Source organism: Athene cunicularia (assembly GCF_003259725.1).
Source record: "Athene cunicularia isolate RWA chromosome 14 unlocalized genomic scaffold, athCun1 chr14_part1, whole genome shotgun sequence".
NCBI classification, from domain to species: Eukaryota; Metazoa; Chordata; class Aves; order Strigiformes; family Strigidae; genus Athene; species Athene cunicularia.
This window is the reverse complement of record NW_020799118.1, coordinates 7,253,823-7,278,840: the sequence shown is the minus strand read 5'-3', so window position 1 is coordinate 7,278,840 and position 25,018 is coordinate 7,253,823. Positions and strand designations below refer to the sequence as shown.

Here is a 25,018-nt window from a genome sequence, read left to right as displayed (position 1 = left end):
CTTATTAGGTTACAAGGAAATAGTAGAAGGCTATAGGTTTAAAAATTCTAGTTAGTAACATTGAACTCTCTTTTTGGATGTGCAAGTGTGTGTTGCACAACACTTTGGTTGTCATCTGAAGAATCCCTTAATTATCCTGAGAAGATTTTGTTTTTCTCTATAGACACATAACAAACACAATCTGAATCAAAATAACTGTAACATTCAAGGCATTTGGTAATGATCTGATGAAAGACAAGGGTATAAGAGATAATGGACAAAGGGATGTGACTTTCTTATGCCTCAGCTACTCAGAGTTTGCTGACAAGGCTATTCTACTGACAAATCAAATATGGAATGTTTTAGAGAAGCTGTATCAGATGTTTGTTAACTCTGAAAAAAATAAAAAGCAAAATGTTTTAATTTGACGGCTGCAGAAACAGGTTACTGATTGTCTGCAGAAGAGTTGTGGTCTGTAGAACCCTAAGATTATCTTCCCTGAGTTGTGCCACCAAATGATCAAAGTTTATTCTAACAGTGCCTCTAAGGAGAAAAGAGTAATTGTGTCACACCTATTTATCAGTGTCACTTTCAAAGCTGCTGGCAAAGTCTTGTTTATTTTGTTAGCTCTATGAAGTTACACATATCTTTGTGTTTCTTGTATAGATAGGAGATGATGAAAGGCTAAGCAGTGCTACTTCCCCTTCTCTGTGAGCAATATTTGAAAGGAGCACTTTGACTAGTGTACCAAAGAGTGGAAACAGTGCTAGCAAATAATCTCACTTCTGCTTCCTGATGAGTTGCAGCTTAATGCTTCAGCAGGTTGAAATGCAAAGGCCAGTTGATTCCAGTCGTTCTGGCTGTGCTTATGGGAATATAAATATGGCAATTTAAAACTCGTCAGCAGCAGCATCTGCATGAATAGAGGTTAAGGATGCTGTACACTTTAATGAGCTGTTATTTGGAGAATTGGACACAATGTCATCGTTGACATTGGTGGAAATTAAGGTTAGCACTGTATAGAAACAGGCCATGTATATGTCAGCGTTACAGCTGAGGCCAGGTTGAGAGAAATCCAGGCTTTTTCACAGTTGTTCAGGCACATCTTATTTTTCTGTTATTTTATCAATCAACATGTTTTCAGTGCTAACATCAGATTATTTGTATATCATATTTCCACAATAATGTCCATTGTTCCTTCACACATGTCTTTTGGACAAAATGTGGTTTGAATTTGTTTTAAACATTTCTCCCAAGTTCATCAGTTTTGTTGTCTTAGCTGTTGGAGCAAGCAGACCAGACTGGAGAGAACTGGACGATGAACTGATGAAGAATTCTGTTCTGTTTGTGGATTCCAGAGAAGCTGCTCTTACGGAATCAGGAGATGTTATATTATCAGGGGTAAGACTTTCTTAAATTATGGATTTATTTTTGTGGCAATTGGCTTGCATTTGAAATGTATTGGTACCAATGAGGTGATGTACTGAAACTTTTTAGAGCATCAGATACAGTTGTTAATACTTCCTAGGCACAGGCTGAAAGATAAATTTGTTTCATACTGAGACTTCTATATGTCTGTGCCAAAACAATGTAACCTGTGTATCAACTGTTACATGACACTGTATTACAGTAGCTTGTTTTCAGCATTGGCCTCGGTGTACAACAACAGTGTATTGTTTTTGAAAGACTTACATTTCCTGCCATGTTTGGTAGCTACGGTAAATATTTTTCAAATCTATTTATTAAACCCTTTCTTCCCATAAGATTTCAGTGTGGTTGACAGACAACAGGCCTCTAGAGAATGGACGACAGAAACCAAGCAGACAGATCTGCAAAAGTTTGACAGCAGGGACCCTTTTAGGTTTAATGGAGTTTTCATTTTCTCTTTTAAATGTTTTTGCAGAACAAATACGATTTCCACTTTTGAGGTTTAACATAAGAGGTCCAGCTATGGTGAGGTGTGTGGAATCCCGTGTGTTTTGTTGGATAAGTAACAAACTATCTACTGTAAAAAAACCTTACTGACTGATGAAAGTCTGCCAGCTGTTTTTCTCTGAAAACCATTCCACACTTCTATGATTATGTTTTTTGTTTATGTATTTATTTGTTTATGTATTATTTGTCTGAATACTGATCTGCTTCACAGTGGAAAGGAATCAGTTCTGGGATAGCAGAACTGGATGAGTTCGTTCTTTTGAAACTACTCAGGAAAAAAAAAAGTTCTTCCCATAACATATGTCTGGATATTTTTGTTTTCTATAAATACGTATTTGTTTCACAGGCAGAGATCTTTGCTGAGCTGGGAGAGGTAGTGAAGGGTACAAAACCAGCCTTGCCTGAGAAAACAACAATTTTTAAATCACTGGGTAAGAACAACCCCTCCTGTATACAAGTTTGATGGAAAACAATGCCTTGTTATTATTAGATCCCCCATGCGTGGGAAAGCTGCTGATCATCTACAAAACACAAATTGCTGTGGCAATTCACTGTCCAGCAGAAACTAGAATGTCATTTGTGTTTTCCCTTTTTATTTCCCTTTTTATTTATCTGGCAGGATTGATGTAATGAGAAGTGATAGGAAAGCAATCAAACAATAGGAAGAAGTACATTTTCCATTTCACAGTTGTTCAACATGTGACTGCAGCATTTATTAATACAGCTCCAACCTGAATGCCCTGCTGTTATGCCTCTGGAGTCTGTCTGACCTGCAGACAATGCATCAATGTACTGTGGGGTTGGAGTTGATGTCTGGGGCAAAGAGTGGGAGTGGTGATGGGTTACCATGCTCTGAGCTGCATGACATGTCCAAAAGGGCCAAGCTGTGATAGGAACACTGAAAATTAGATTCATGCTATTACATTAACTGCATATAGCTCACCTACCAGTAACATGATGGCTATAAACTTTGAATGTAACACTAGTTGTTCAGGATGGGGAATGATTTCTGTTCCTGTCAAGGTAGATAATTTCCTGAGTTCTCTTGTTTCCTTTCAAAGTTAAATTATTTTGTACAGCTCAAACAAGAATTGTTTGAAGGTGACTAATTCTTTTCCAGGGATGGCGGTTGAAGATACAGTAGCAGCAAAATTTGTTTATGAGTCGTGGTCAGCTGGTAACTAGAGAAGTCTACAATGTCAACGAGACCAAGAAAATTGTTGTGCTTGGCAATCTTCTGTTAACAAGAAAGGCACCTGTTCTATCTGAATGTGGCCCTTCTAGAACACTCAAGAACAAAAAGTAAAATTTCAGCACTAGACTAATTTCTCAGTTTTCTAATGGCAAGTATTAGATACCTGCAGTATTACTAATAAATGTATCTCATGTAATGACAAGTATTAGATGTTTGCAGTGACACTAACAAGGGTGTTTTTACCTATTTTGGTGTAACTCTGGAATCAATGCCTTTCCTCCCTAATTATTTTTGTAGCACAAGTGTGTGGGTTAATTTTATGTTTTCAGAGAAGTAATTCATACTAGAGTAGAATATATCAGCTTGGAGAATGGACTTTGGCATCATCTTTGCCTGTGATGGCACTTTAAATGCATCTGTGGGTTTCAGTACTACACTGACAGTAACCTAGTCTCCTGGAAACAGAGCCCACCTCTGATTCCTGGATACCCCTTACAGTCCAACTCAGACTGGCATCTGGAGGTCATCATCCTTACTTTCAACTTCCACAGTCTCCCTTCCCTGCCCTCAGACCCAATGTTTTTTCATTTAAGAACACACTCCTGAGTGGGAGTTTATATAAATAATGACGCCTCCATACAGTTAGATTTCTGACTGCTTTTGTAAAAGGCCTGGCTCATGAAGACTTAAAATGTGAAAAAATCTGAGCTAATCTTGTGTGTGTTTTACTGGAAGGAAACTATACATGACACCTCTCTTAGTACATAAAAAAGAAATACTTTACTGTGAGGGTGGTGAGATACTGGCACAGGTTGCCCAGAGAAGCTGTGGCTGCCCCCTCCCTGGCAGTGTTCAAGGCCAGGTTGGACAGGGCTTTGGGCAGCCTGGGCTAGTGGAAGGTGTCCCTGCCCATGGCAGGGGGGTGGGACTGGTGATCTTTAAAGTCCCTTCCCAGCCAAACTGTTCTATGATTCCTGGTGGGATATTGCCATTTTCATATTTCAAGGAGTCACCCAAAATATGAGCGTTAAAAACGTGTTTTGATTTAACTTAACTGTATTCAGTGGGGGGATTTTTTTTATTTTTTTTTTTTAGTAATCTATGGTGTTTAAGTTATTTTTCTAAGCTTCTTGAAGGTTGGAACTGTGCAAATTCATTTCAGTAGGATAAACTTCAAATATACAGGCAAGTGTTTTCAGCTTGGCTGTACCATGGATCAATCGGTAATTGTTCTTTTATCCCAGTGGGTTTTTGCTGGGGCAGGAATTTCCATGATCCTTTCTTGGCGGGGGAACCCAGTGATGTTCTACATAAGGAAAAGTTCCAATTTTGTGCTGTTATGCAACTGCCTTACAAAAGATTGAGCATCTGCTGAGAAATAGCTATTGCCCTGGAAACAAATTCCTGTCTCAGGCTGGAGTTGTGCCTAATGAAATTTTATTTTTACTTACATATTATTTCATGCAGACTATTAAGTGTTTCTTCACTTTCTGGAAGGATTAGAGGACATGGTCATACTATGTTGATGCCAGTATAATAGAGTGGAGCAACAGGACAGAAGTTCAGAAGCAGTTAAAGTCCTTGATGGTGCATAAGTATAGAAGAGGTTAATGAGTACAGTGTGGGTGGGATATAAAAGTCCAAATTATAAGCCTGGTGTAAACTAGTTGGAAAGAAGTAGTAAGTGGCAGAGTTTGTAATTTTCAGTTTTAGTATGGAAGGGTACCAGACCAGTGAGTAGGGCCAAAGGATGTGTTTGTGTGGGTAGAAATCTAACTCCATTGATCTTGTTTATATCAGCAGAAACAAGGACAGAAATTTCTCTGTAAGATTTTGCATTTTTTAATTGTAGCAAAATAACTTATTTTTGCACGTGTCTCTTCTTCTTTGTCACTTCTGAAGTGTTCAGAAATGTAAGTGTTGACTTAACCTGTTACTTCAGTGATAGAGAACTCCACTAGGCTGAGACAGACGTGACGGCCACCGATGTTTCATGATTCAAGAACTTTATGGAAACTTGCACTTACTACTTAGGACAGTATTATCCCAGTTCTGTGCCTGTGTAATACAAGGTTTGTAACTTCAAGTGAGACACAGTGTTTGGGAAGAAGACAAATGCAGTTTATCTTCACATGTACTCTTCTACAGACTCTGTGTTTTAAAAGTAGATGGAATTAGTCAAAAAAAACCTGGTCCTGAAAACCCACAGTGTTCTCAGCTTTCATTGGCAATAGAAGGTTCTGGGAGCCTGGCTTCAGCATTGCACCTCTGAATTCATGAAGAGGATTTGATTCAATTACAGTGGGAGTTGCTTGGATGCCATCTTTCAGATTTTTTTTTTTTTTGAGGGGAAATAATAGCCTTAATTTATATGTTTCCTTCTCTTACAATTCAGAGTCTTAAGAAATTGTGTAACTTGCCTTTATGTTAAAATTAAATAGATATTGCTGTTTTTCTTTGGCTTTCATTTTGTTGTCCATTACTTTTGGTTTGGGTGGTTAGGTTTTTTGGGGGCTTGGGTTTTTTTAAAAGTGGAGGAAGAAGGTATTCAAGTTGTTGCAGTGACCACTCTCCCAGTAAATGTGATCACTGAATGTAAAGGGGAAAATTAGTTGAGACTGCTCTGCTCCACTGTGATACTCAGTTTTGCAGTCATTATTGCATGCTGCACACTCCTTCCTCTTGATATCTGTCCAGTGCAAAGTATTAAATCCTTGAGTAAGGAGAATCTTTTACTGGTCAGGGCTGTGATTATGTGAGATCCTATGGTTTTATGGTTTGGATTTGGCTCGAGGTATACGATGCCACATGTGATAGAAATGATGCTAGGGAGTCAGATCCAGGATTCACTAATTTAAATACTCCAAATTATAAAAGAAGCAAAGGGATTCTTGAAAAAATGTGGAAAACAGCAAAGCACACAAGTGGAGAAAACTGAAATATGAGTGTTCCTTTTTATTATTCCTCCACCCCCGCTCCCTTTTGTTCCATATGGCTGTTTTATATCAGAGGCCAATTTCCAGGACCAGCCTGCAAGAAAGAGACTAGCACTATTGCACTTTTTAAAAAAACAGTTATTTTTAAAGGGTATATATATGGGGGTTGATTGAGTTCCATTAAAAAAAAGTGTTATGTGGGGTGCTCTGAGGCCTCTTACTCAGTCTCTAGCTAAAGTTCCAGAAGGACAAGGAACTCATTCCTGTAGATCTTGGGCTGTATCTGCTAGCTCCACAGAGTTACTGTGGATACCTAAGGACATAACAAAACATGCTGGATGCTTGTGACAACTCACTCAATTTATATGCTATTATCTCTGGTTGTTGGAGGTCACAAAAGTCATGCAGATTTACAGATGAGTATGCAGAGAGGCAGACTTCAGTGCATTTTAGAGATACTTGGGGCCTATCACAGAACAGTTCCAGCTGTTATTGGACGGGTCCTCTGTGACTGACACCACTCGCTGATGTTTTGATGGTGTATTGTGGGCAGGTCACAATCATTTGAACAGGTGAAGAATCAAAAATATGGCAGTATTTGACTGAGAATAGTAGAATTTAATAATTCAAAATCTTCTCATCATATGCCTTCAAATATGTAAGGTTCATCATTTCCTTCTTGCTTTGTTAAACATTTGGGAGTTTCTTAGCTAAAATGAAAACAACCCAGCAGGTTAATAACACAGTCTGGGGGAATGCTGTCTGATTTAATTACTGTGCTAAGCACAGCAGTCATTTAAAGTTGTGCAGAACAGGACTCTGATATGACTGCTTAATAGAAGAAAATATCAACCTGCTGAAGTACAGGAATCCAAGGAGGAAAGTATGTGGTATGAAGTCCAGCCAAGAAAAGGAATTATAACATACAAATCAAAGTAACAAGAAGATGTGGAAAGAAGAAAGCATGAAAAAGTAGACTCTTAACTAGGATTAGTGTCCACAAATGTGGTATACCCCTAAGGAGAAAATGATAGCTGTCTCCTGGAAAGCTGTAAAAAGAGATTTAAATATAAAAGTCCTGCTAATTATTGCGTCTCTAAAATCTGAGATCTCAGCCAGAGCAAGACTACTACAAGCACCTTATTAGATTCACAAAGCTCAACAGGAGTGATTAGTTCATATTGGATAGTGCTGTCTTCCCAAGGGAACAGGCTTGAGAGAGATGAAGGGAACCCTGCTGTGAATGCCTCCAGACAGACTGTAAAGAACAGGAGCTTCCACAGAAGCACAGTCTCGTTTTCTTTCTCTTTTCATGAGTTGCATGTGTGTGTTACATGCAGTTTTCAGACTGAGGCTGACAACAACCAACAGAAAATGCTGGGTAATAAGAGTTCTGGTTTCTCAGACTTCAGATGGGAAATGCACCCTATAGGAACCAAGCTGAGGATATACCGAAATACATCCAAAATGTTGAAAATAAAACCTCAACTTCTTGTAGTTAAAAGTATTGCAGTCTTGATAGCATTTAGGGCCTGATGGCTGCTGGCAACTGGGTCCAGTGAGACAAGATAAAAGAATATACAACCCACACCAAACATCTCCTGATGAAATAGTTAATATATTTTTAAAGTAATATCAATACAGTAGCAAAACACTTTCCTGACAAGAACATGAAACTTGCTGTAAATTAGTCTTACTTACATTCATTCAGAAGCTATTAGAGTTGATAAGCCATAACTGAAACCTAGATTCAGATGCTATTTCTAACATCAGTACAGGGAAGGGCAGTTTGTAGCAATCTAACAGAAGTGAATGGAGAAAACAAAGTTCTCAAGCTTTGGGAATGCTCTTTGCATTGTGGTTTTGGAGAAGAAGGGAAGGGCTTTATTAAGAAATGTAGTGTGGCTTACCTTCACTAATATTTTAAGTTATTTTGACAAGAAATCCAATCCACATAAGCAGTTCAGGGATAAAAACGTTTAAATCTGTAGTTTGGGGGGTTTTACCTTCACATTATTTCTTTCTGGCAGAATATGCTTGAATTAATATCCTGTGTACCGCAGCCATCCATCTAGAGAGAAAAATCTTTGTCCTTGCTAAAGCAGTTGGTAACCTCTGCCTTTTGCTTTAGCAGATTTCTGAAAAGAATTGCATGGTCTTTGGAAGGAGAAAAATAATCACTCAGTGTGCATGTTACAGCAACAGGTATTCTAATTTACAAGCAAGTATCTACAGTCTTTCCAGGGTTCTTAAGTGCTTCTTTTCTTTTACTCACAGCATTCAGGACTTTCTTTCTTGGCCCAAGCTCCATCTGAATGCTTTGTAGATCTTCATCAGAACACAGCATCAGGGCATCTAAATCAATTTTTTCCCTCATAAATACTGGAAGAAACTCATCCAGCATCTGTGATGCCAGAAATACCTCAAGGGGTGTGTTCTCTGCTTCTTCATCATCCCAAAGGACTTCATCCTCATGCCAAGGGATATCAGCACCATTTTCAGCATCATCTTCCCTGCCATTCTCAGCATTTTCATACTGAAAGAGCTCACTGGACATTTTAAAGCTTATACTTTCTTTCTCAGTAGATGCAGTTCCAGGATTTACATCTGCAGCCAAATTCCTTCCAAATACAATCTTGCCAAGACCTGGCCTCTTAAAAATGGAGAGCTGAGTGTCACTGTCAGAAAAGTTCTTCTCTCCGACGTCATCCTCCTCTCTCTCATCGAACAAATGCATCACAGTTCTCCTACCTGCATCATCCTCTTGGTCACTGCTTTGTGTTTTCTGGCTTCTTGTGCTGTCAGTTGTCTTTTTTGTCTTCAGTTTGAGGGTATCTTTCAGATTTTTGGAGAAAGGACTTGTATTTGAAGCAAAGAGAGTAGGCAACTTTACTCTGGAGTGTGTCCCTCTGGAAGAATTTACTGTGCCAACCTTTTCTTTCATATAATTCCGGTTCATTTCATGCTGGTGTTTCTCTTGGCGCTTCTCGCATTCCTTGATTTGCTTCTCCACATTCTTCTGGGCCTGCGCTTTGAGTTTGGAGACTTTCTTTGGGTTCAGCATGTTCTGCTCGGTGGCAGCTTTGTCCAGGATTCTGACACATTCGTTGCGGTCTCTGTTGGCAGCCACCTCCAGGGGCGTGCGGAGGTCATTGTCCAGAGCAAATATATTGGCACCGAAGTTGATCAAAAAAGAAACACAATGTATGTGACCATTGCAAGCAGCATGGTGGAGAGGCGTGTTCCCCCAGATATCACATTTGTCCGGATCACCTCTGAGAAAGAAAATAGCATACAGTGAGCTGGACATATGCAAGCATAGCACGGCAGGGGGCTTGAACAGACACTAAATGTTTAGCTCAGCTTTGCTATGAGGAGTACAGCCCAATGAAAATCAGTCATCTTAGCTCCATCCTTCAGAATGGTGCTGGACCTACTTACACGAGCACTCAGTTTGGCTGCATGTGTGGCATAAGCTCTGATTCCTGCCTGTTTGTGAATTAAGCAAGCTCATTAGGGCTGACTGTGACTGCATATGCAACTTCCCATAACAGAGCCAGGCTATTCCTTTGTGTCATCCCAGGGTCTGGCAGGGCTGCTGGCAGGGCTTGCTTTGCTCCCTGCCAGTCTTACTGCCTCCTGCAACGGGGCAGAAATAAGCAGCCACCCGTGTGCAGGCAAGGGGCTGCAGCTCTGACTGCTTTGCTGCTGACAGCTCAGGTTTTGACTTACACTCATTGGAATTAATGATGTAACTGTTACCATAGCTTTTGTGTGGAATATTTTAAAGGCTTTCGGTGATTCTTCCTTTTTGCATATCAAATGCAGGGACACTATTAGGAGGATTCGTCACTGGCCACAGTGATACATATTTAATGAGCCCATGCAGTAACTTTTTGGTATGTAATAGGTAAATGATTAGGAGTAAAGCCCTGATTACACATTTGTCTCTATTGCTATTAGATTAAGCTCAGATAGATGCCGTTGTTTTCAACTCTTTTGTTCTCCTTAAACTGCTTTTGCTCATGGGGTTTGAAAAGCAGAAGCTTATTTGAAAATAAAATACCACATCTTTTCAATTGAATTTAAAGCCAGTGAAAAGTATTGCTTTCTTTTTAGCTCTTGCACTGACTTCACACAGAACTCTGCTGCCTGTGGATGAGAAACGGCTTGAATCTTTTGATACATATTTGGCAGGATCAACATTAGCAATGTTCAGAACCATCCTGTGATCAATGACCAAGGCAGCCACAACAGCCCAAAACCTTTCATAACTTCAGACCCAGAGGCCAAAGTTACGAGGAGAATCTCTACTCTTGGGAGTTTAAGGCTTTCAGTGTCTTGGGAAATTTGTTCTATGGCAGCTATACTGTGAATGAAATGGTACATCCTATCACTAAATCTCCTTCAGACATTGACCTTTGGCTTTGGGTATCTCTGAAGAAAAGCACTAACATATTTGTTGAGGGGCAAATCCGAAAAAATCCTTCAGCCTGAAATGCCACTGGCAAGAGAGAGGTCAGGGGTCCCTGCAGCGCTGAGACACAGAGCTGCTCACATTGAGAAACAATAGCAAATCTGAGTGTGTCAGGCTGCGAGGATGCAGGCATTTCTACAAGGAGGTGGCAGCTGAGGATCAAAGTTTCTCTACTTAGACATATGGAAAACATGTGTATGTATTTCTGCTTTTGTGGTTCTGCCCTGGGGAACTGCCTGACTGCGGCTGAGCATGCCAGATTCCTGAACTCCCACATTAGTGAACAGGCTGCTTTACCCAGAGCCTTGTGAGTGCTGGGTCATCCCTCCTCCCTCAGGTCCCTTCACAGCTGTTTGTGGTCTCTTTTCCCCCTGGAGCCTGCCAGCCTTTGAATCTCAAACAAATGACAAACTAGAGTGTCTGTTCCCAGCTCAGTGGGACTCTGGATAAGCTTTGACATCTACTTTGGGTTCTCATACTCCGCTTCTTCCTGCTTTCCCAAGAAAGAGGCTCACACAAAAGAGAGCAGATCTGCTGCTAGGTCTTGCCTTTGTTTATGTACTTGCAAATCAAGCAGCGAAAACATCTCTTGATACCTGGGAAGATAAACTAATTCAAGATGAAAGGGGCTTACTGCTAGTATTGCTACATTTTCCAAGGGCTGAATGCACTGCAAACTTCAGAGTCCTAAAATCTGCAACCACCCTAAAGAAAACTATCCTGTATCTCAGTGCTTTTGTCAGGAAACCTCTTAAAGGAAAGGATAAATTTGTTAAAAATATTTAAAATACTTTCTCATAAGAAAACATTAACTGACTGCAGAACAGATTGAACGTCTTTTAGAATTCAGCTTCTCCCAGGAAAACCAGTGAGACTACAGCCATATCTTTGACAGCCACAGCTTGCTGATTGTGTCAAGAAATCTTGGATTAAAATAGAGGTGAATGTATATGTTTGAAGACTTTGAGGGTGGTACTGTTCCAAAGCTGTCCTTTACCAAGAAAAAGAGTTAGAACTACATTAAGTAACAAATACATAGAAATTCTGATCTTTGTATCATCCACCATGACTTCTATCAATTGATATGGTAGAAAACATATTTTTCACTCAAATTTTGGAAGAAAAAAAAAGTTATTTGTTCCTTAGCTAGTTGTTCTGTTTTCTAGGTGTTCAGGGACAAACCTTTATTGACTCTGGATATTTCCTTGGAGCTGCCTTAATTATATGAATTGAAAAACTGTCAATCTATTTTTGCTTCTCCTGAGGACATAGCAATAACCATGCAGTCCAAAGGTCTTTTTTATTGTGTTATTACAGCCACACCTGAGCTCAGTGAGCTATAAAGCAAATCTATGAAAAACCTATTTTTATTCCATATTGTTAATTCTATGTTTAATAAAAGAAAACTCAGATACATCCATATAATTATTCAACTTTCCCCTCCAATCTTCTTTAAACTATTGTTATTGAAAATACAGGTCAACTTAATCTTCATCTCAGCCCAGAAAGAACATTTTATTAACTGTATCTCCACACAAGAGCAGATGTTCTTTTATTAGGTCTTATTACAGAGTCACAGCTTAAAAGGTGGACTCCAAGCGAGAGAGTACAGAGGGTGGGCAGGTAATTACCATTTCGATAATACATTTTAAGCATGTAGTACATTCAAATGATACCAAACAGAAATACTATTAGAAAATAAACCTGTAGAAAACCTTCCTTTCCTTTTTTTTTTTTTTTCTGATTTACAAGGATCATACCACATCTTCTGAAACAGTATTACACTTTTTAGCATGATGGTAATTGCTAATACTATAAAAAGCAGAGAAACAACAATTTTAGATGTTACTGTCTCAAAACTGTCAGTTGTGACTTGCCTCTGGAAAGCATTAAATCTTCACAGGTGTCTACTAACTGCACTTTGGAAGCAAATGGGAAGATTTTTTGCTAAAAATGTTTAAAACTATGTTTTTCTCTATAGAGCCTGTTTTCAAAGATTTGTTATCATCAAAAGTTGTTGGCCAGCTTCTCCTCCATTACAGCGAAGCAAGGTCCCAGGTTCCTGCTCCTACTAACTGCTCCCTGCAGGCTCCACATATGAAATGGTCTCGCTGATGCTGATGTGTCTTCACCACCCACCCTTACAGACCTGCTCACAGGTTCTGGGCCTAAACCATTGCAAATGAAGAGAAACAGTTCTTGGCAATGCATTGAAAGAAATGACCAGGATTTTCAGCCTTTTGGGTCTGAGGTTATTGGGACAATAGAAACTTGATGCACTAATTAGAGTTCTGAACCACAAACTTTAAGCCATGGAGGCTGATTGACTTACCCCCTCCGGCATATGACTTCTAGAGCTTCTAGATACCCATGGTATGCTGCCAGAAGGGTTGGTGTCATCCCATCTTCATCTGAACTATTAAGGTCTTTCCTAGTGGCTTCTTTCAAGAGGTCCAAGTTGCCGTCAGCTGCTGCTTTGTGATATCTGCTCGACATTTTCAGTAACTTCTGGTTTCCCAAAGCAGCTCTGAATGATATTCAGACTGTACAGTCACCCTTCCATTACAGGGATAGTTCATTAATGATTACATGGTGAGACATTCCCGTGAGGGTGGAAATGAGGAGGCAAAGTTCATCCTAGCACACAGCTCATCTGGAGCTCTGCATATGTAATAAGGCAATGGTAAGGTGAATGCTTTCATTTTCTGGAAGGTGGCTCTGCTGTTTACCATTCATTGCATATTTGACTACTTAAAGGTAGAGGGGATTCTCTCATCTTCTCTGTGTCTTTGCCCAGCTGTTCTGGGAAAACTTCAAAATGACCGTGAACTTCAAAAAACACCTTCAAAACAGCGTCAAAAGGCCATGAATGTCAGTAGGAGCAGGTTTCACCCTAAGTAATAAAGTATCTCTGAGTTTTGAAAGGATGAAATGCATAAGCAGTTACCTTTACTGCTGAAGTCCTTTGTAACCTAGTGTTTAGTGGGTTTTGCTGCGTTTGAAAACAAGCCTCTCCCCCACTGACCTGGGCACGTCCATGAAGCTGTTTCATGTACACAGATTGGTTAGTGGATGGAAACAGACCTGTCAGGACCAGGGTGGTGTTTGGATAAAACCTCCAGCGTGTCCACAAGTCACAGCTGGCAGAACCTTAGCTTAGTGTGTGATCCTTTCAACCTCAAATAGCATTTCATCAGAGGATCTTAAGGCACTTGGCAAATATACTTTCATCTAGCAGGTATTGTAATCTCTGCTTTAGATGCAAAGAACGTGCAGCATTTCCTCAGGGTAGCAGAGGGTATTCAAGAAATGGAAATGTGATGGGCCTGCACCCACTGCCCCAGCCTGCACACTGTGGTCCTTGCCTGAGAATAGGTCTGGTCCCCATCTCACATAACTACTTCTTGCTTTAGAAATTACTTCCCCTGATTTCAGTGGCATTAAGAGCTACCTCTGTGAGTAGGAGATTATAGAATTAGACCTTAATTCTAATTTTTAGGTTCAAAGAATTACTAAGTGAAAACCATGTAAAAGGTGAGTTTTAAAATGGTATCTGAGAAGAAATCAGTGAGAGACTACCTGCTGCTTAATAAAATGCTGCAGGCTATCTGTTATTCTGGTCACATTCACAACAGATGCCAGATAAATGTTACTTTTTTGTCAAGCTGTTTTCTATGACTAACAGAATTAACCTGTACCTTAGAGAATCTACTCTCCTCAATTAGCAGTGAGGTTTTGTTGCTTATTATGCCCCTGGTACAGAAGCAGTAGCGATTGCAAACCAACTCATTGCCCAGAGTTGGTGCAATTACTGAATGGAGTGCCACCTCATTTACTTCCCGTAATGCCACCCATGTAACACGCCAGAGACCTCTCCAAATGGGCTTTCTCTCTTAATTATTTTCTCAGGGATTGAAGAACTCTTCAGGAACAAACTTATACCAACATTTTTCTTCCATGAGGACAAGGAGAGTCAGTCAGATCCTGTGACAGGTTTGAAACTTTGAATAAACAAGTCTAGGTAGGACTAAACCTAAGCCCTGGTTTTCCTTCATGTCATGCACAGACACAGGTATCCCTGGTGATACCCTGCCATCTCAGGGCGGTGAGGAAGGGCTGTGCTTCACCCAGGCCAACCTCCGTCCCTGAATGAGAAGACAATTTTATCCTCAGTCCTTTTTCAAGTTCCCTGCTCTGCCATCAGTAGTTTTCTAATCAAAAATACAGTCATTTATTCCATTTTCTATTTAACCAGGCTCAGCACTGAGTTAAATTTACAGCTGCTAGAAAGAAATAGCTGTTGCAGAATGAAGACAGGTAATACATATGTCTATGTACCTATATATATTAGATCACTGTTTCTTGATGCCATTGAATTTTATTTCCTTTACTGGGTAGTGTAAGCTTTTTTACTCTCAAGAGTGTAGAATGATCACCAAGGCAAGTACTGCATATACCACCAGTGCCTGGTAGAAGAAGGAGACAGCATTTTTCTTGTACGTTAACATTTCACATTGTTAACTACACCCACAGAAGTGAGTTGGTGGCAAAAGAAACCTTTTTATTTTCAAGATTATTGATTTCTGCTACAGCAGTACATTAATTTGCTTTTCTGTTAATTAATTCAGGACACAAAGTGTTGATCTCAGAGTGATTTTTATCATCTAACGTCTGAAAATATTGATTTTAAAAGAAAGTTACTTTATATGATGCTAAGTGGGAAATTACTGTTCCAAGTTTTAAATAGAGGTAAAGCAAAACCCATGTCAATTGGAGAGAAGCTCTAGCACTTTGCAAGCTTTATTATTATTTACATCACAAAAAAGAAAGAAAAAAGAAAAGACCAAACAAAATCTCCATCTGTTTCTAAACTCCTGGTATTTGTTAATCTTTGTCCCATCCAAAAACCTCAACTTAAAATGCGTAAGTGATTCAACATCAAATGAGCTAAATTTCTCAGCCTGAATGGAGATTTTTCTTTAGAGACTAAACCTCAAAATTGTGAACTCCCTGAGCAGTTAGAATGAAGCTTTTCTTTTTGGGTTTGAAAAGAGCTTCAAAACCATTCCACTTCCAATTGAAATGTCTTACCAGGCTCAGAAGAAACTCTGATGTGATGGTACGTGGTGTTGTAAACTAATGAATTATTTAACTAGCAGCTTTGATTTGATATTGGATTTTGCTGTGTCTATGATTATTACTCTGTTTTTTTTTATATAAAATATTAGCAGTTAAACTAAATAAAATATTAACAGTTAAACAAGCTATGTAAGTTAAAAGACTACATCATCATTAGTTACATTGTTCTAGGTAACTCAGACCCTGGTCTGAACAGCGATGTTGTTGTGCCATCTGTTTTGCATGAGGTGTTATTCAACACATTTCCTCATTGCAACTTTTATGAGCACCAAACGTGGTATGGTAAAGGCCATACAAGGGGAGGCAAGTAAGTGTCTGCTTGCCTAATGAGATCCTTGGAACTAATGGGCTTAGAAAAGAATGAAATTAGTCACACAGGGTAATTGTGGCTACACAATTCCGAGATGATGTCAACATTTGAACAACAATAAAAGCTTATTTCTTCACTCCTTAGAGAGGCAAAACTGCTGTGCCCAAGGACACTGTTGCTGGATGTCCTCCTGAGCAGCCCAGTTCCCACAGTGAGGTTGAGAGTGACCCATACTGGTGCTGCCCGAGCCCCATCCTGACGTGATCGTTATTCAGGTGTACCCACGCCTGCATCAGGGGGCCCAAAGTCACCCCTCACAGTCTACTCACACGTGTCATTTCAGGAGCAAAGCCCTAAGCAATAGGGAAAGATACATATACATGAAAGGCAATAAAGCCAACTACCAAAGCCCTGTATCTCCTCACGCACACACCTTGACGCCCGGCCGTGCTGGGCACATAAAAGCAAACTGGGGGACTTCCGTAGGCTAGAAGCAGAGACATTATCTGTTGTATCATAATGATGTTTGCAATAAGTGTTTTTGCTGGGAGTGCTCCAAAGTAGAAGTCCTGACCTGGCATTCAGTCTCTTTGCATTGCTAAAGCCTTTTTCTTGGTTTTGGGCCTTTTTTTCCCATGACATCATCAGCAGTGCTACAAACAGTCACAAGGAAAGCCGTGCTGAGCTCATTGGTGTCTCAAATGCTGTTCTGCTGCTAGTGTGTGAGGGACAGGGACAGCCAAAACCCATGGGAAAATGCATTTATGCTGAGTGCTGAGGTGATCTGTGCTCTCTGGAGATGGTATGCAACACCCTGCTGCTTGGGGGTGTTCAGCACTGCTGTAGAGAAATGCCTTTTTTTCCAAGTTAGAAAATCAAACAAGTAAAGGAGAAAAGCAGAAGACCTTGCAATTTTTTTCAGCAGAAAAAAAAAAAAAAAAAAAAAAAGAAAGCCATGGAGATAGTTTTGATTTTTAATTCAGGGCATGAATTAGCTGTTTACCTGTAATTTGGGCCGTAGTTATTGTTACAGGTTCAACATCTCAGACAGGAGGAATGGCCACGCTTTCTCTGTAGCTTAAGATGCAAATTCAGACATGTTAAGTGAAGCAACAACTAATTATTTTAGGACATCTTGATGAATTACATCCTACAAACCTACATACTCAGTTTGATATTAGGAGCTGCCAACCTTATCGCAGGACAAACCCAGCTGTGGTGACGGTGGCAGTAGCGCTGCTCTAACTCTTGTCTGACCCAACGTTACCTTTCAGCTACACAGGTCACAACCTGTTGTGAGGCATTTGGGACTTGGCAAAACCCTGAGTTAACTCTAGCAGGTGAGGACGGGCTGTCCTTCTGCAGATGGACCATGAATTGCCTCTCTGCTCAGGCCCCAGCAGACGTTCCCCGTGCTAGCAGCATCCCTCCGGCATCAGGCAAGATTGAGCTTTTACCAGCCCAGATTCAGCCAAACTCCAGGAACAAAGATCCTTGGGATTTATAGCTTTTCCTTCAACTTAATGAAGATGGGAATCAGGGGCAGAGAAATTAACTTTACATCAGATTTGATTGTCTGAAAGTACCTAATTTGTATAATTTTTTAAAGGATGTATACTTGAAATAATTTTTTCCCCTACTGTGTTAGTTAAATCTAAGCTAAATAATCATAGATACTTAATACAGTAAACTTGTGTATGGCTTCAGATTTTGTTTCATTAGTTTTCTATATAATCACTGCTTTTGAAAAAAATGAATCTCATTATTAAAAAAAAAAAGAGATAAGGTATATGACGTATGTTTGTGAATTCAGGAGTCTCTGAGAAGTTAATTTCTTGCCAAAGGTTAACCACATGCTCATCCTATTGATGGCAAAAGCAGAAGTGCAATTTCTTTTTGTGCTACTAATATCAGGTGTTATTTACTGTGGTGTGGTTATGGATCTGAGCTAATGCCTGTCTATCGCTATGACTGGCATCATGCACACTTGGTAGACCCACTCACATAAAAGCTTTAACCGTGCATTTGCCATGTTGTGACAAAGGTCAGAGTTAAAGAGATGCTTCTCAAGAATGTAAATTTAAAAATTACTTACACTGGTGATCTGCTCTGCCTGTATGGATCACATTGCTTTGCTGCACGGTGCACTGATGGCAATCACATGCCTTGCAACTACCTGCCTCCACTCATGCTGCTGGCCCATCCAAATTCCCAGCACGTTGGTACCTACCAGCAGTCGACAGACAAGCTCTTTCTCACAACTCTAAGTCTTTAAGAGAATTGAAGATACTGTCACTTTGGCTGGGAAACTCTGAAATCCGCTCTAGGCACAGGTCTATAACTGTAAAAAGAAATATAGATGGACATATTTTACATGAATACATGGTACATTAATACAAAATTTGTTATACCCTGAAGCCCAGTTTACCAACCTTTTCCTAAACTACCATGCATACTACTCATTTTCCTCTCCTGTGATATATCTTTTTGCTTTTCACACCTCAAGAATTTGATTATGTTTAAAAATATGAGTCTTTGGGTTTTTTACAAGTCTGTCTGAAATCAAAAGCATTGGGAAAAGTGAAAGATAACATAAATCTGAGATTTTTTTCTTTCCAGGCCTCCTCCCTAGAGCTTTGAACAATGACAGTCCAAGTAAAGCCTCCAGAGATCTCCCAGTCTAAACATCTGATCTAGGACTTCTCTTCCTTAACTTGCCACTCTTGTTTTCCTCCTAATTAGATCTATATCAGCATTGCAATTTGTCCATATAGGGGAACAAAATATTCTCAGTTATATTCAAATCTACAAGTGGAATTGTTTTAAATGATCAGAAAATCAGAGTGGCACTGAATTCTCCTTTTTAAAAAACAGCTGCCAAAAGAACGTGCAACATTTGAGAAGGAAATAAAGGGAGTACGCTATCAGAGCAAGAGAAAAATAGAAGGAAACAGCAAACAACCACCCACGCCAAAGACTTCATATCACCTGCAGGTCTCCTGCAAGTCCTCCTCTTCACAGCAAGAAGGCTGGACGTCAACAAGAGGCAGGTGCAAGCTCTCTGTCGCCTGGGGAGCAGAAAGGCTGCACCTGTGCAGAGCCTGAACCAGGTCCTATATAATCCTCCCTGGGCAGCCAAAGAGCAAGCTTGTGATAGCAGTGTGAAGATGGGATTTTTGGTGAAGCAGCAGTGCTTAAGCATCTCAAGGATGTGGTGAGTGGGGTTTGAGGTGGGATGGGGGGCTGTATTTTTTGCTGCTCTCTTATTTGGTCCTCTTTTGCTTGCAGGTTGCTGCTCCTGTTTGGTTTTTTGCTGCCCTTAGCCCCTTGTGCTGGTGGCCTAGGGGATCAGGATCTTTTAGGTAATGAGGACTCTCTGGGTTGGTAGTGGTGTGGATGTGGAGTTGGGGCTGCTTCCCCTTCTGCCTTGGTGTGGGAAGGGGCTCTGAAGGGGGTTTGGATAGCTGGAGGGCTCACAGGGTGTGTGTCTCCAGGAGGGTGATGGTGGAGTTGATGGTGGTCTTCCCTCTGCAGAGAGTGTGATGTGCCATAGGGATGGGATGGAAGTTGAGTTTTCCAGAGAACTTGGCAACTCCTCCTGGCATGTGTGTGTTGTTGGTATGTATTGTTGCTGCCCTGCCCTGGCCCTCTGCTGTAGCCTGAAAGCAAGTGTCTGCAAGGCTAATGTTCTATGTTCTCCCTAGATGTGAGTGGTGAAGAGATAGTATCCTGTAACCACACTGTGGATTATGAGAGGCTGTTGCTCAGTGTCCTGTTTGTCAACTGTACTAGCCTGGAGGTAAATGGGTCTTTGTTCTGGGAAGCTGTTGTGATGGTGTGTGGGATTTATTTTTTTTCCTGGCCAGAACTGGATTTACAGGGTTTTCAGTTCTAACTTTCTTCAAGAGTGGAAATAATTATGCTTCTGATAACTTAAAGTCTTCTATAAGAGCAGTTCATACCAGAAGTAGAAAAATATTACCAGAGTACTTGTGCTTTCAGCTGTGGATTAAACCCCTCAGACACTGCCATAAGTGTGTTTTCCTGTAAAGGAATTGAGCTACTTCAAAGGATATCTTGTAGGGAGATGGACCCAGTTCAAGTCTTTCACTCTATTTACATGTATGCATACTGATAGAGCAATTAACAACCACATACTACTCATAGCTTCTGAGATAGAGTAGTAAGTGGGAAGCCAACCTAAACTAGTCTTAGAACCAGAGGCTTTACTGTTATCTGTTGCTTTTAGGCATTTGACATACCACAAGACTCTTGTTTTTGGTATTTATTAACTTGTTTCTTGAACGGCTGACCCTGGCACTACAACCTGCTAGTCCTTGGAGCTTTCTTCTTGACTCCTGCAGTTCTCTTGGTACCTTCTACTCCTCAACCCAACCTTCTAACCCCATGCTTTCCTAGATAACTCATCCTCTTCCATAGAGCTTTTGAAATAATTCCTTGCATGGTACAAACACCTAACTAACTTCAGAGTTGATTTTGGTCTCAATAGCTTTTTAGTTATCATGCTGTGCTGTGTACTGCTGATACTGCTCTTTCTAGTTCATGTCTCTTGTCTATAGCATGGTCAGCACCAGCTAAGTTTGAGGCTGATGGTGAATGACACTGTGGGAGAGGAGAAGAATGTAACCTACAGCACTCACTGCGATAGTGTTGGTGAAGATGAAATCATTACCCCTTTCTTTGCTGGTGCAACAAACTGTACAAAAGACTTCATGGCAGTAAGTAGAGAAATGGGAGTGCTATAGAGCCTGCTTAGAGGCTTGCAATGCAGGATGGCTGTCTCCTGTAACTGTGTGGTTGGGATCTGGAGAAAGCTCCAGCCAGCTTCAGGGAGGTCTGGCTGCATGTCTGTCTTGGCATGACCACCAGCTCTCTAAAGAGCTAGTTTGCAAATGGTCATTAATGATGCACATGGCCTGGCTCCAGCCCTATTGCAGGGGAAACTGGGATGCTGGTGCCAAATGTCTGCTTTGGAAAACTGTAGTAGAGATTTCTCCTATAAAGTTGTAGTGTTGTGAGTGCTGTCTGTCCCTGTGGCCTAACCCTTGTGCTGTGTTTCAGGTTACTTTCTCAAGACTCATTCCAAGCTTTGGTGATGAGCATATGGTATGTGCCTTCTGTCCTGCAAAAGGGAGGGTGGGGGAGTGCCTGGGTTTTGGACCTAAACTGAGCCTGATGTCTCCAAGCTACAGTAGTTAGCCCTGGGGTGCTTGCATGCTGCTGTGAAGCCCAATTCCATGCTATCAATATAGAAAACTTGAATATAAAACTTTTCAGGTGGCAACCCTGCAGGGTGAAGAACTGTGTGATGTCTTGCAGCTTCTATGTGGTTGTGCCTTCCCTTCCTTAGCAAGGATCTCCTCTTTTGCAGGTTCCAGCAACTCCAATGACCTGGACTCTCTCCATTGATGATGGAACCAGAATACATCAGCTGAGCCTTGACCAGGCCATGCAGCAGGGCTATAACTTTCTATCTGATGGCCACAACTTGACTGTTCAGGTGGCCTTTACTGCCACTGGAGTGGTCTCCTACAAGGTAGGTGAACAAAGAGCTAGTACTAAGGAGGGAGTGCTGCTTTAATGGAGGCTGGGTGCCACCCTCCTGCAGACCTATGGAAAGCACTTGCAGGGCATGGCTAGAGCTGATGTCAAGCTGATGCACTGCTGCGCTTAGCTGGTGTGTGCAAAGCTGTTTGCCTTCGCATAGCTCTTGTCTGACTGCCTAGCCTTAAAATAGGGAGCACAGCATGCACCTCAAACAGCATAGCTGATGGGCATCTACATGAGCAGAATTTTAGCTACAGTCTATCCTGTGAACACCTGACTGGCAGTCTCATGGGCATTTGGAAGTGGTTGAGATAAGATGCAACTGCTGTTGCCATATGAGTATCAGCAGTTCTGAACCAGATGTACTATATGGGTCTGCAGTGTTGATCTTGTGATGAATCATGAGCTTAGGCAGTCTCTAACAGCTTTGTCTTATTTGTCAGCACAATGGTAAGGCACTCTACACTGTGGCACTCAAGTTCACATACGGCCCTCCTGAACATAGACTGTCTGTGGAGTCAAGAATGCTTTGTGCACCAGGTAATGCATGGAGAAAGTCAGAACCTGGCCTTCTGTCTGAGGAAACTGGTGTTACATTTAACATGTTGTTTCAGGTCCAGCAATCTGTAATGCAACACATGTGACTGTTGCCATCCCAGCTTTTCCAGGGACCCTTATGGCTGTGGGTGTAGAGGACAAGACCATCCCCATGGATCATCTTCAGGAAAATGGGATAGCTCTGGACACAAACAGAGGTGTTAAGCTGCATATTAGCAAGGGAGTCCTGAAGTCCAGGGTAAATTCTTATCCTCAGTCATAGGAGTGGGTGTGACCACAACTCCTTGAGAACCAGAGCACAGTTGCTTTGACCTTGACTAACCACCTGTCAAGTCATCCATGTGCCTGGCTGAGGGAAGCTGTGATTAAGATGAATGCAGAATGACTTTAATAACCATCACTCAAAGGTAACTTGGGCTTCATGAAGCCTCATGGTGAAAATATTCCTCTTGGAATGGGTTGGTATTTGGCATGCCTGGAGCAATGCAAACAAACTAGCTGAGTGTGAAGAGCCTCAGGGCAAGTGAAACAGCTCTAACACAGGCATGTATTAAAATGAGCTCTTGTAGTTACACTCCAGGAGAGTAACTCTTGTCTTTCAGCTACATGGGGAGAGCTGCTCAGGACTTCAGTCCTACATGTTGTCTTTGAAACTGGCTTTTCAGTTCCATGGGGAGACTGTGACAATGGTGATGCATCCAGAGTGCCCCTGTGACCAGCACACACCCATAGGTAAGTAACTGACTTCTGCAATGCCCATGTACTCATTAGATGGTGATCCTTCATCATGGTTTGTCCTTCACAGAGAATTGCATCTCTAGTCAGAACACAACAGCTCTTGACAGACTGAGCTGTCCCTGACTGGCATGACAACTTACATGAACCTCTGTTGCAGCTGCTGTATGCACCCAGGATGGGTACATGGATTTTGAAATCCTTGCTGACAGTACTAGACCACTGCTAGACCTGGATACCCTTAGGCTCAGAGATCCTGCATGCCGGCCAGCCTTTAAGTCATCTTTGAATGACAGGGTTTGGTTTCATGTTCCACTGAATGGATGTGGGACCAGGTATTGGGTAAGTGTAGCCAGGACTGATAGGGAGGGCTTCATGAATTGGGAATGCCCTCACTAATGCTGTTATCTCTCCACAGTTTGATGGAGAGAAGATTGTTTATGAAAATGAGGTGAGAGCATTATGGGCAGACTTTCCACTGCGCAGGATCTCAAGAGACAGTGAACTCAGGTGTGTCTGGAAACCTCTTTAGGTAATACTTAGTTCTGGATATCCTACGTATGAATGTAAGACTTACTGCTCCTTCCTTGTTACAGGCTAACAGTCCTGTGCTCCTTCAGCAATGGTGATGCCTCCCTCACTATAAGGGTAGACAACCTTCCTCCTCTGGCTTCTTCAGTGAACCAAGGTCCCCTCTCCTTAGTTCTTCTAAGCTACCCAGGTAAAGCTGACTCTGGGCTCAGGTGGCTGGGGAGCAACTGGAACTTGTTGGGGGGAAGGATGTAAGAGTGAACTGTTCTTGGCTCATGGGGCTTCTCATGACCTGATGTGCTTTTTTCCCTCCCACCCATGCTCCTTGAGGCAGATGCTTTACAGTTTGTTCTAGAGTCACAGATTTAGCTGGTGGACCAGCTGCTGCTGAATAGATCAAGAGATTCTTCAGAACTGTCTTTGCATACTGACTTATCTGATAAGGTTTTTGCTCTTGCAGAGGGCTCATACAGGCAGCCATACCGTGATGATCAGTACCCAATAGTAAGGTACCTACGGCAGCCCATCTTCCTGGAAGTTCAGGTCCTGAACCGCAATGATCCCAACCTCCAGCTGGTATTGGATGACTGTTGGGCAACAGCTTCACAAGATCCAAGCTCAATTCCCCAGTGGAATATTGTTGTTGATGGGTGAGTGCCCTGCCACAGATGGTGAAGCACTTCTAGCAGTGGGTGGGAGGATTCACTAATTCTCCCCTGCTGTCCCCTTAGTCACAGAGCCCCAAGTACAAGGGCTTTGCTTCAGGTGCTCTTCCAGGTACTGGCCTGGTATGTTAGAACTTGTAGGAAGGTGGCAACTCCTCTACCTTGAACTGTAGCCTGCTGCTTAAAACCCAAACCTTCTCTACTCCTGCTGTTCTGACTTGCTTCTTACCTATTGGCAGGTGTGAGTACAACCTGGACAGCTACAGGACTGTGTTTCATCCTGTGGGCCATGGTGTCAGCTATGCGAACTATCGCCAAAGGCTAGAAGTGAAGACTTTTGCCTTTGTATCTGGTGACAAAGCTCTCCCTGGCCTAGTAGGTGACATTCTCATTCTACTTAGAGCAGTAAGTAGGAGCAGTTATGTCTCAAAATGAATGGATCTCATTCTGTGTCCTAGGTATACTTCCACTGCAGTGTTCTGATCTGTGACCGTTTTCAACCAGACTCCCTTTTGTGTATGACAAGATGCCCTAAGCCATCTAGAAGCAAGAGAGGTAATATCTAAGCAGATGTTAGGTTGTACTGATCCAAGATAACCCACTATACCACAGGAGTCACCTTCACTGTATTACTGTTGTAGAGAGTGGGATGCAAGGTGTGAACTCTACAGTGGTGAGTTTGCGGGGTCCTGTTCTCCTTGTGCCAGAAGGATGGTCTGCAACCCAAGGTACTAAGCCAGCACAGTTCTAATGTATGTTGCTTGGGTTTAGTGAGGAGTGATCTCCACAAATTATCTTTCTACTTGTTTTGTAGGGAGCACTCTCTTGAGCAAGGAGGCAATGGCTGGTATTACAATGACTGCTGTTGGTATTCTCTCTCTGGTGGCCACAATGCTACTATTTTTGGCTTTTCTTAAACCCCTAAAGAGAAGAGCATCCATGGTAAATGTGGTTTGTTAATGTATTTTTTACAAATAAACCTGGGGTAGA

At 41.5% G+C, this 25,018-nt stretch overlaps 3 protein-coding genes across 3 annotated transcripts in view; 2 read left to right on the top strand and 1 right to left on the bottom strand.

Annotated features, from left to right (window-relative positions):
* Nucleotides 1-3,118, top strand: part of CRYM (crystallin mu) — a 9,067-nt gene extending 5,949 nt beyond the window's left edge. Inside the window, exons 6-8 of the mRNA XM_026859292.1 lie at nt 1,259-1,380; nt 2,261-2,345; nt 3,035-3,118. Coding sequence (XP_026715093.1) covers nt 1,259-1,380; nt 2,261-2,345; nt 3,035-3,099 — 272 coding nt within the window. The 3' untranslated portion in view covers nt 3,100-3,118. The remainder of the gene's footprint in view (nt 1-1,258; nt 1,381-2,260; nt 2,346-3,034) is intronic.
* ZP2 (zona pellucida glycoprotein 2) lies at nt 2,386-25,018 on the top strand. The gene is made up of 19 exons (XM_026859279.1): nt 2,386-2,393; nt 18,908-19,185; nt 19,260-19,333; nt 19,506-19,589; nt 19,676-19,770; nt 20,552-20,710; nt 21,054-21,098; nt 21,364-21,528; nt 21,983-22,079; nt 22,154-22,335; nt 22,700-22,829; nt 22,993-23,174; nt 23,251-23,342; nt 23,429-23,553; nt 23,824-24,013; nt 24,268-24,403; nt 24,487-24,583; nt 24,670-24,756; nt 24,843-25,018. The coding sequence occupies exons 2-19, from the start codon at nt 19,139-19,141 to the stop codon at nt 24,986-24,988; spliced, it is 2,133 nt and encodes a 710-aa protein (XP_026715080.1). The 5' UTR covers nt 2,386-2,393; nt 18,908-19,138; the 3' UTR covers nt 24,989-25,018.
* Nucleotides 8,261-13,584, bottom strand: ANKS4B (ankyrin repeat and sterile alpha motif domain containing 4B). Its single transcript, XM_026859290.1, has 2 exons — nt 12,855-13,584; nt 8,261-9,320 (listed from the first exon to the last, which is right to left on the bottom strand). Exons 1-2 carry the CDS (start codon nt 13,016-13,018, stop codon nt 8,261-8,263), a joined length of 1,224 nt encoding a protein of 407 aa, XP_026715091.1. The 5' UTR covers nt 13,019-13,584.

Bases quoted from the DNA above. Each gene is read 5' to 3' on its own strand.
- ZP2 (XM_026859279.1), top strand. From the start codon at position 19,139: ATGGGATTTTTGGTGAAGCAGCAGTGCTTAAGCATCTCAAGGATGTG. The intron at 19,186-19,259 runs GTGAGTGGGGTT...TTTTGCTTGCAG, and splicing joins TTAAGCATCTCAAGGATGTG to GTTGCTGCTCCTGTTTGGTT. The intron at 24,014-24,267 runs GTGAGTGCCCTG...ACCTATTGGCAG, and splicing joins TGGAATATTGTTGTTGATGG to GTGTGAGTACAACCTGGACA.
- ANKS4B (XM_026859290.1), bottom strand. From the start codon at position 13,018: ATGTCGAGCAGATATCACAAAGCAGCAGCTGACGGCAACTTGGACCTC. The intron at 9,321-12,854 runs GTAAGTCAATCA...TTTCTTTCTCAG, and splicing joins GAAGTCATATGCCGGAGGGG to AGGTGATCCGGACAAATGTG.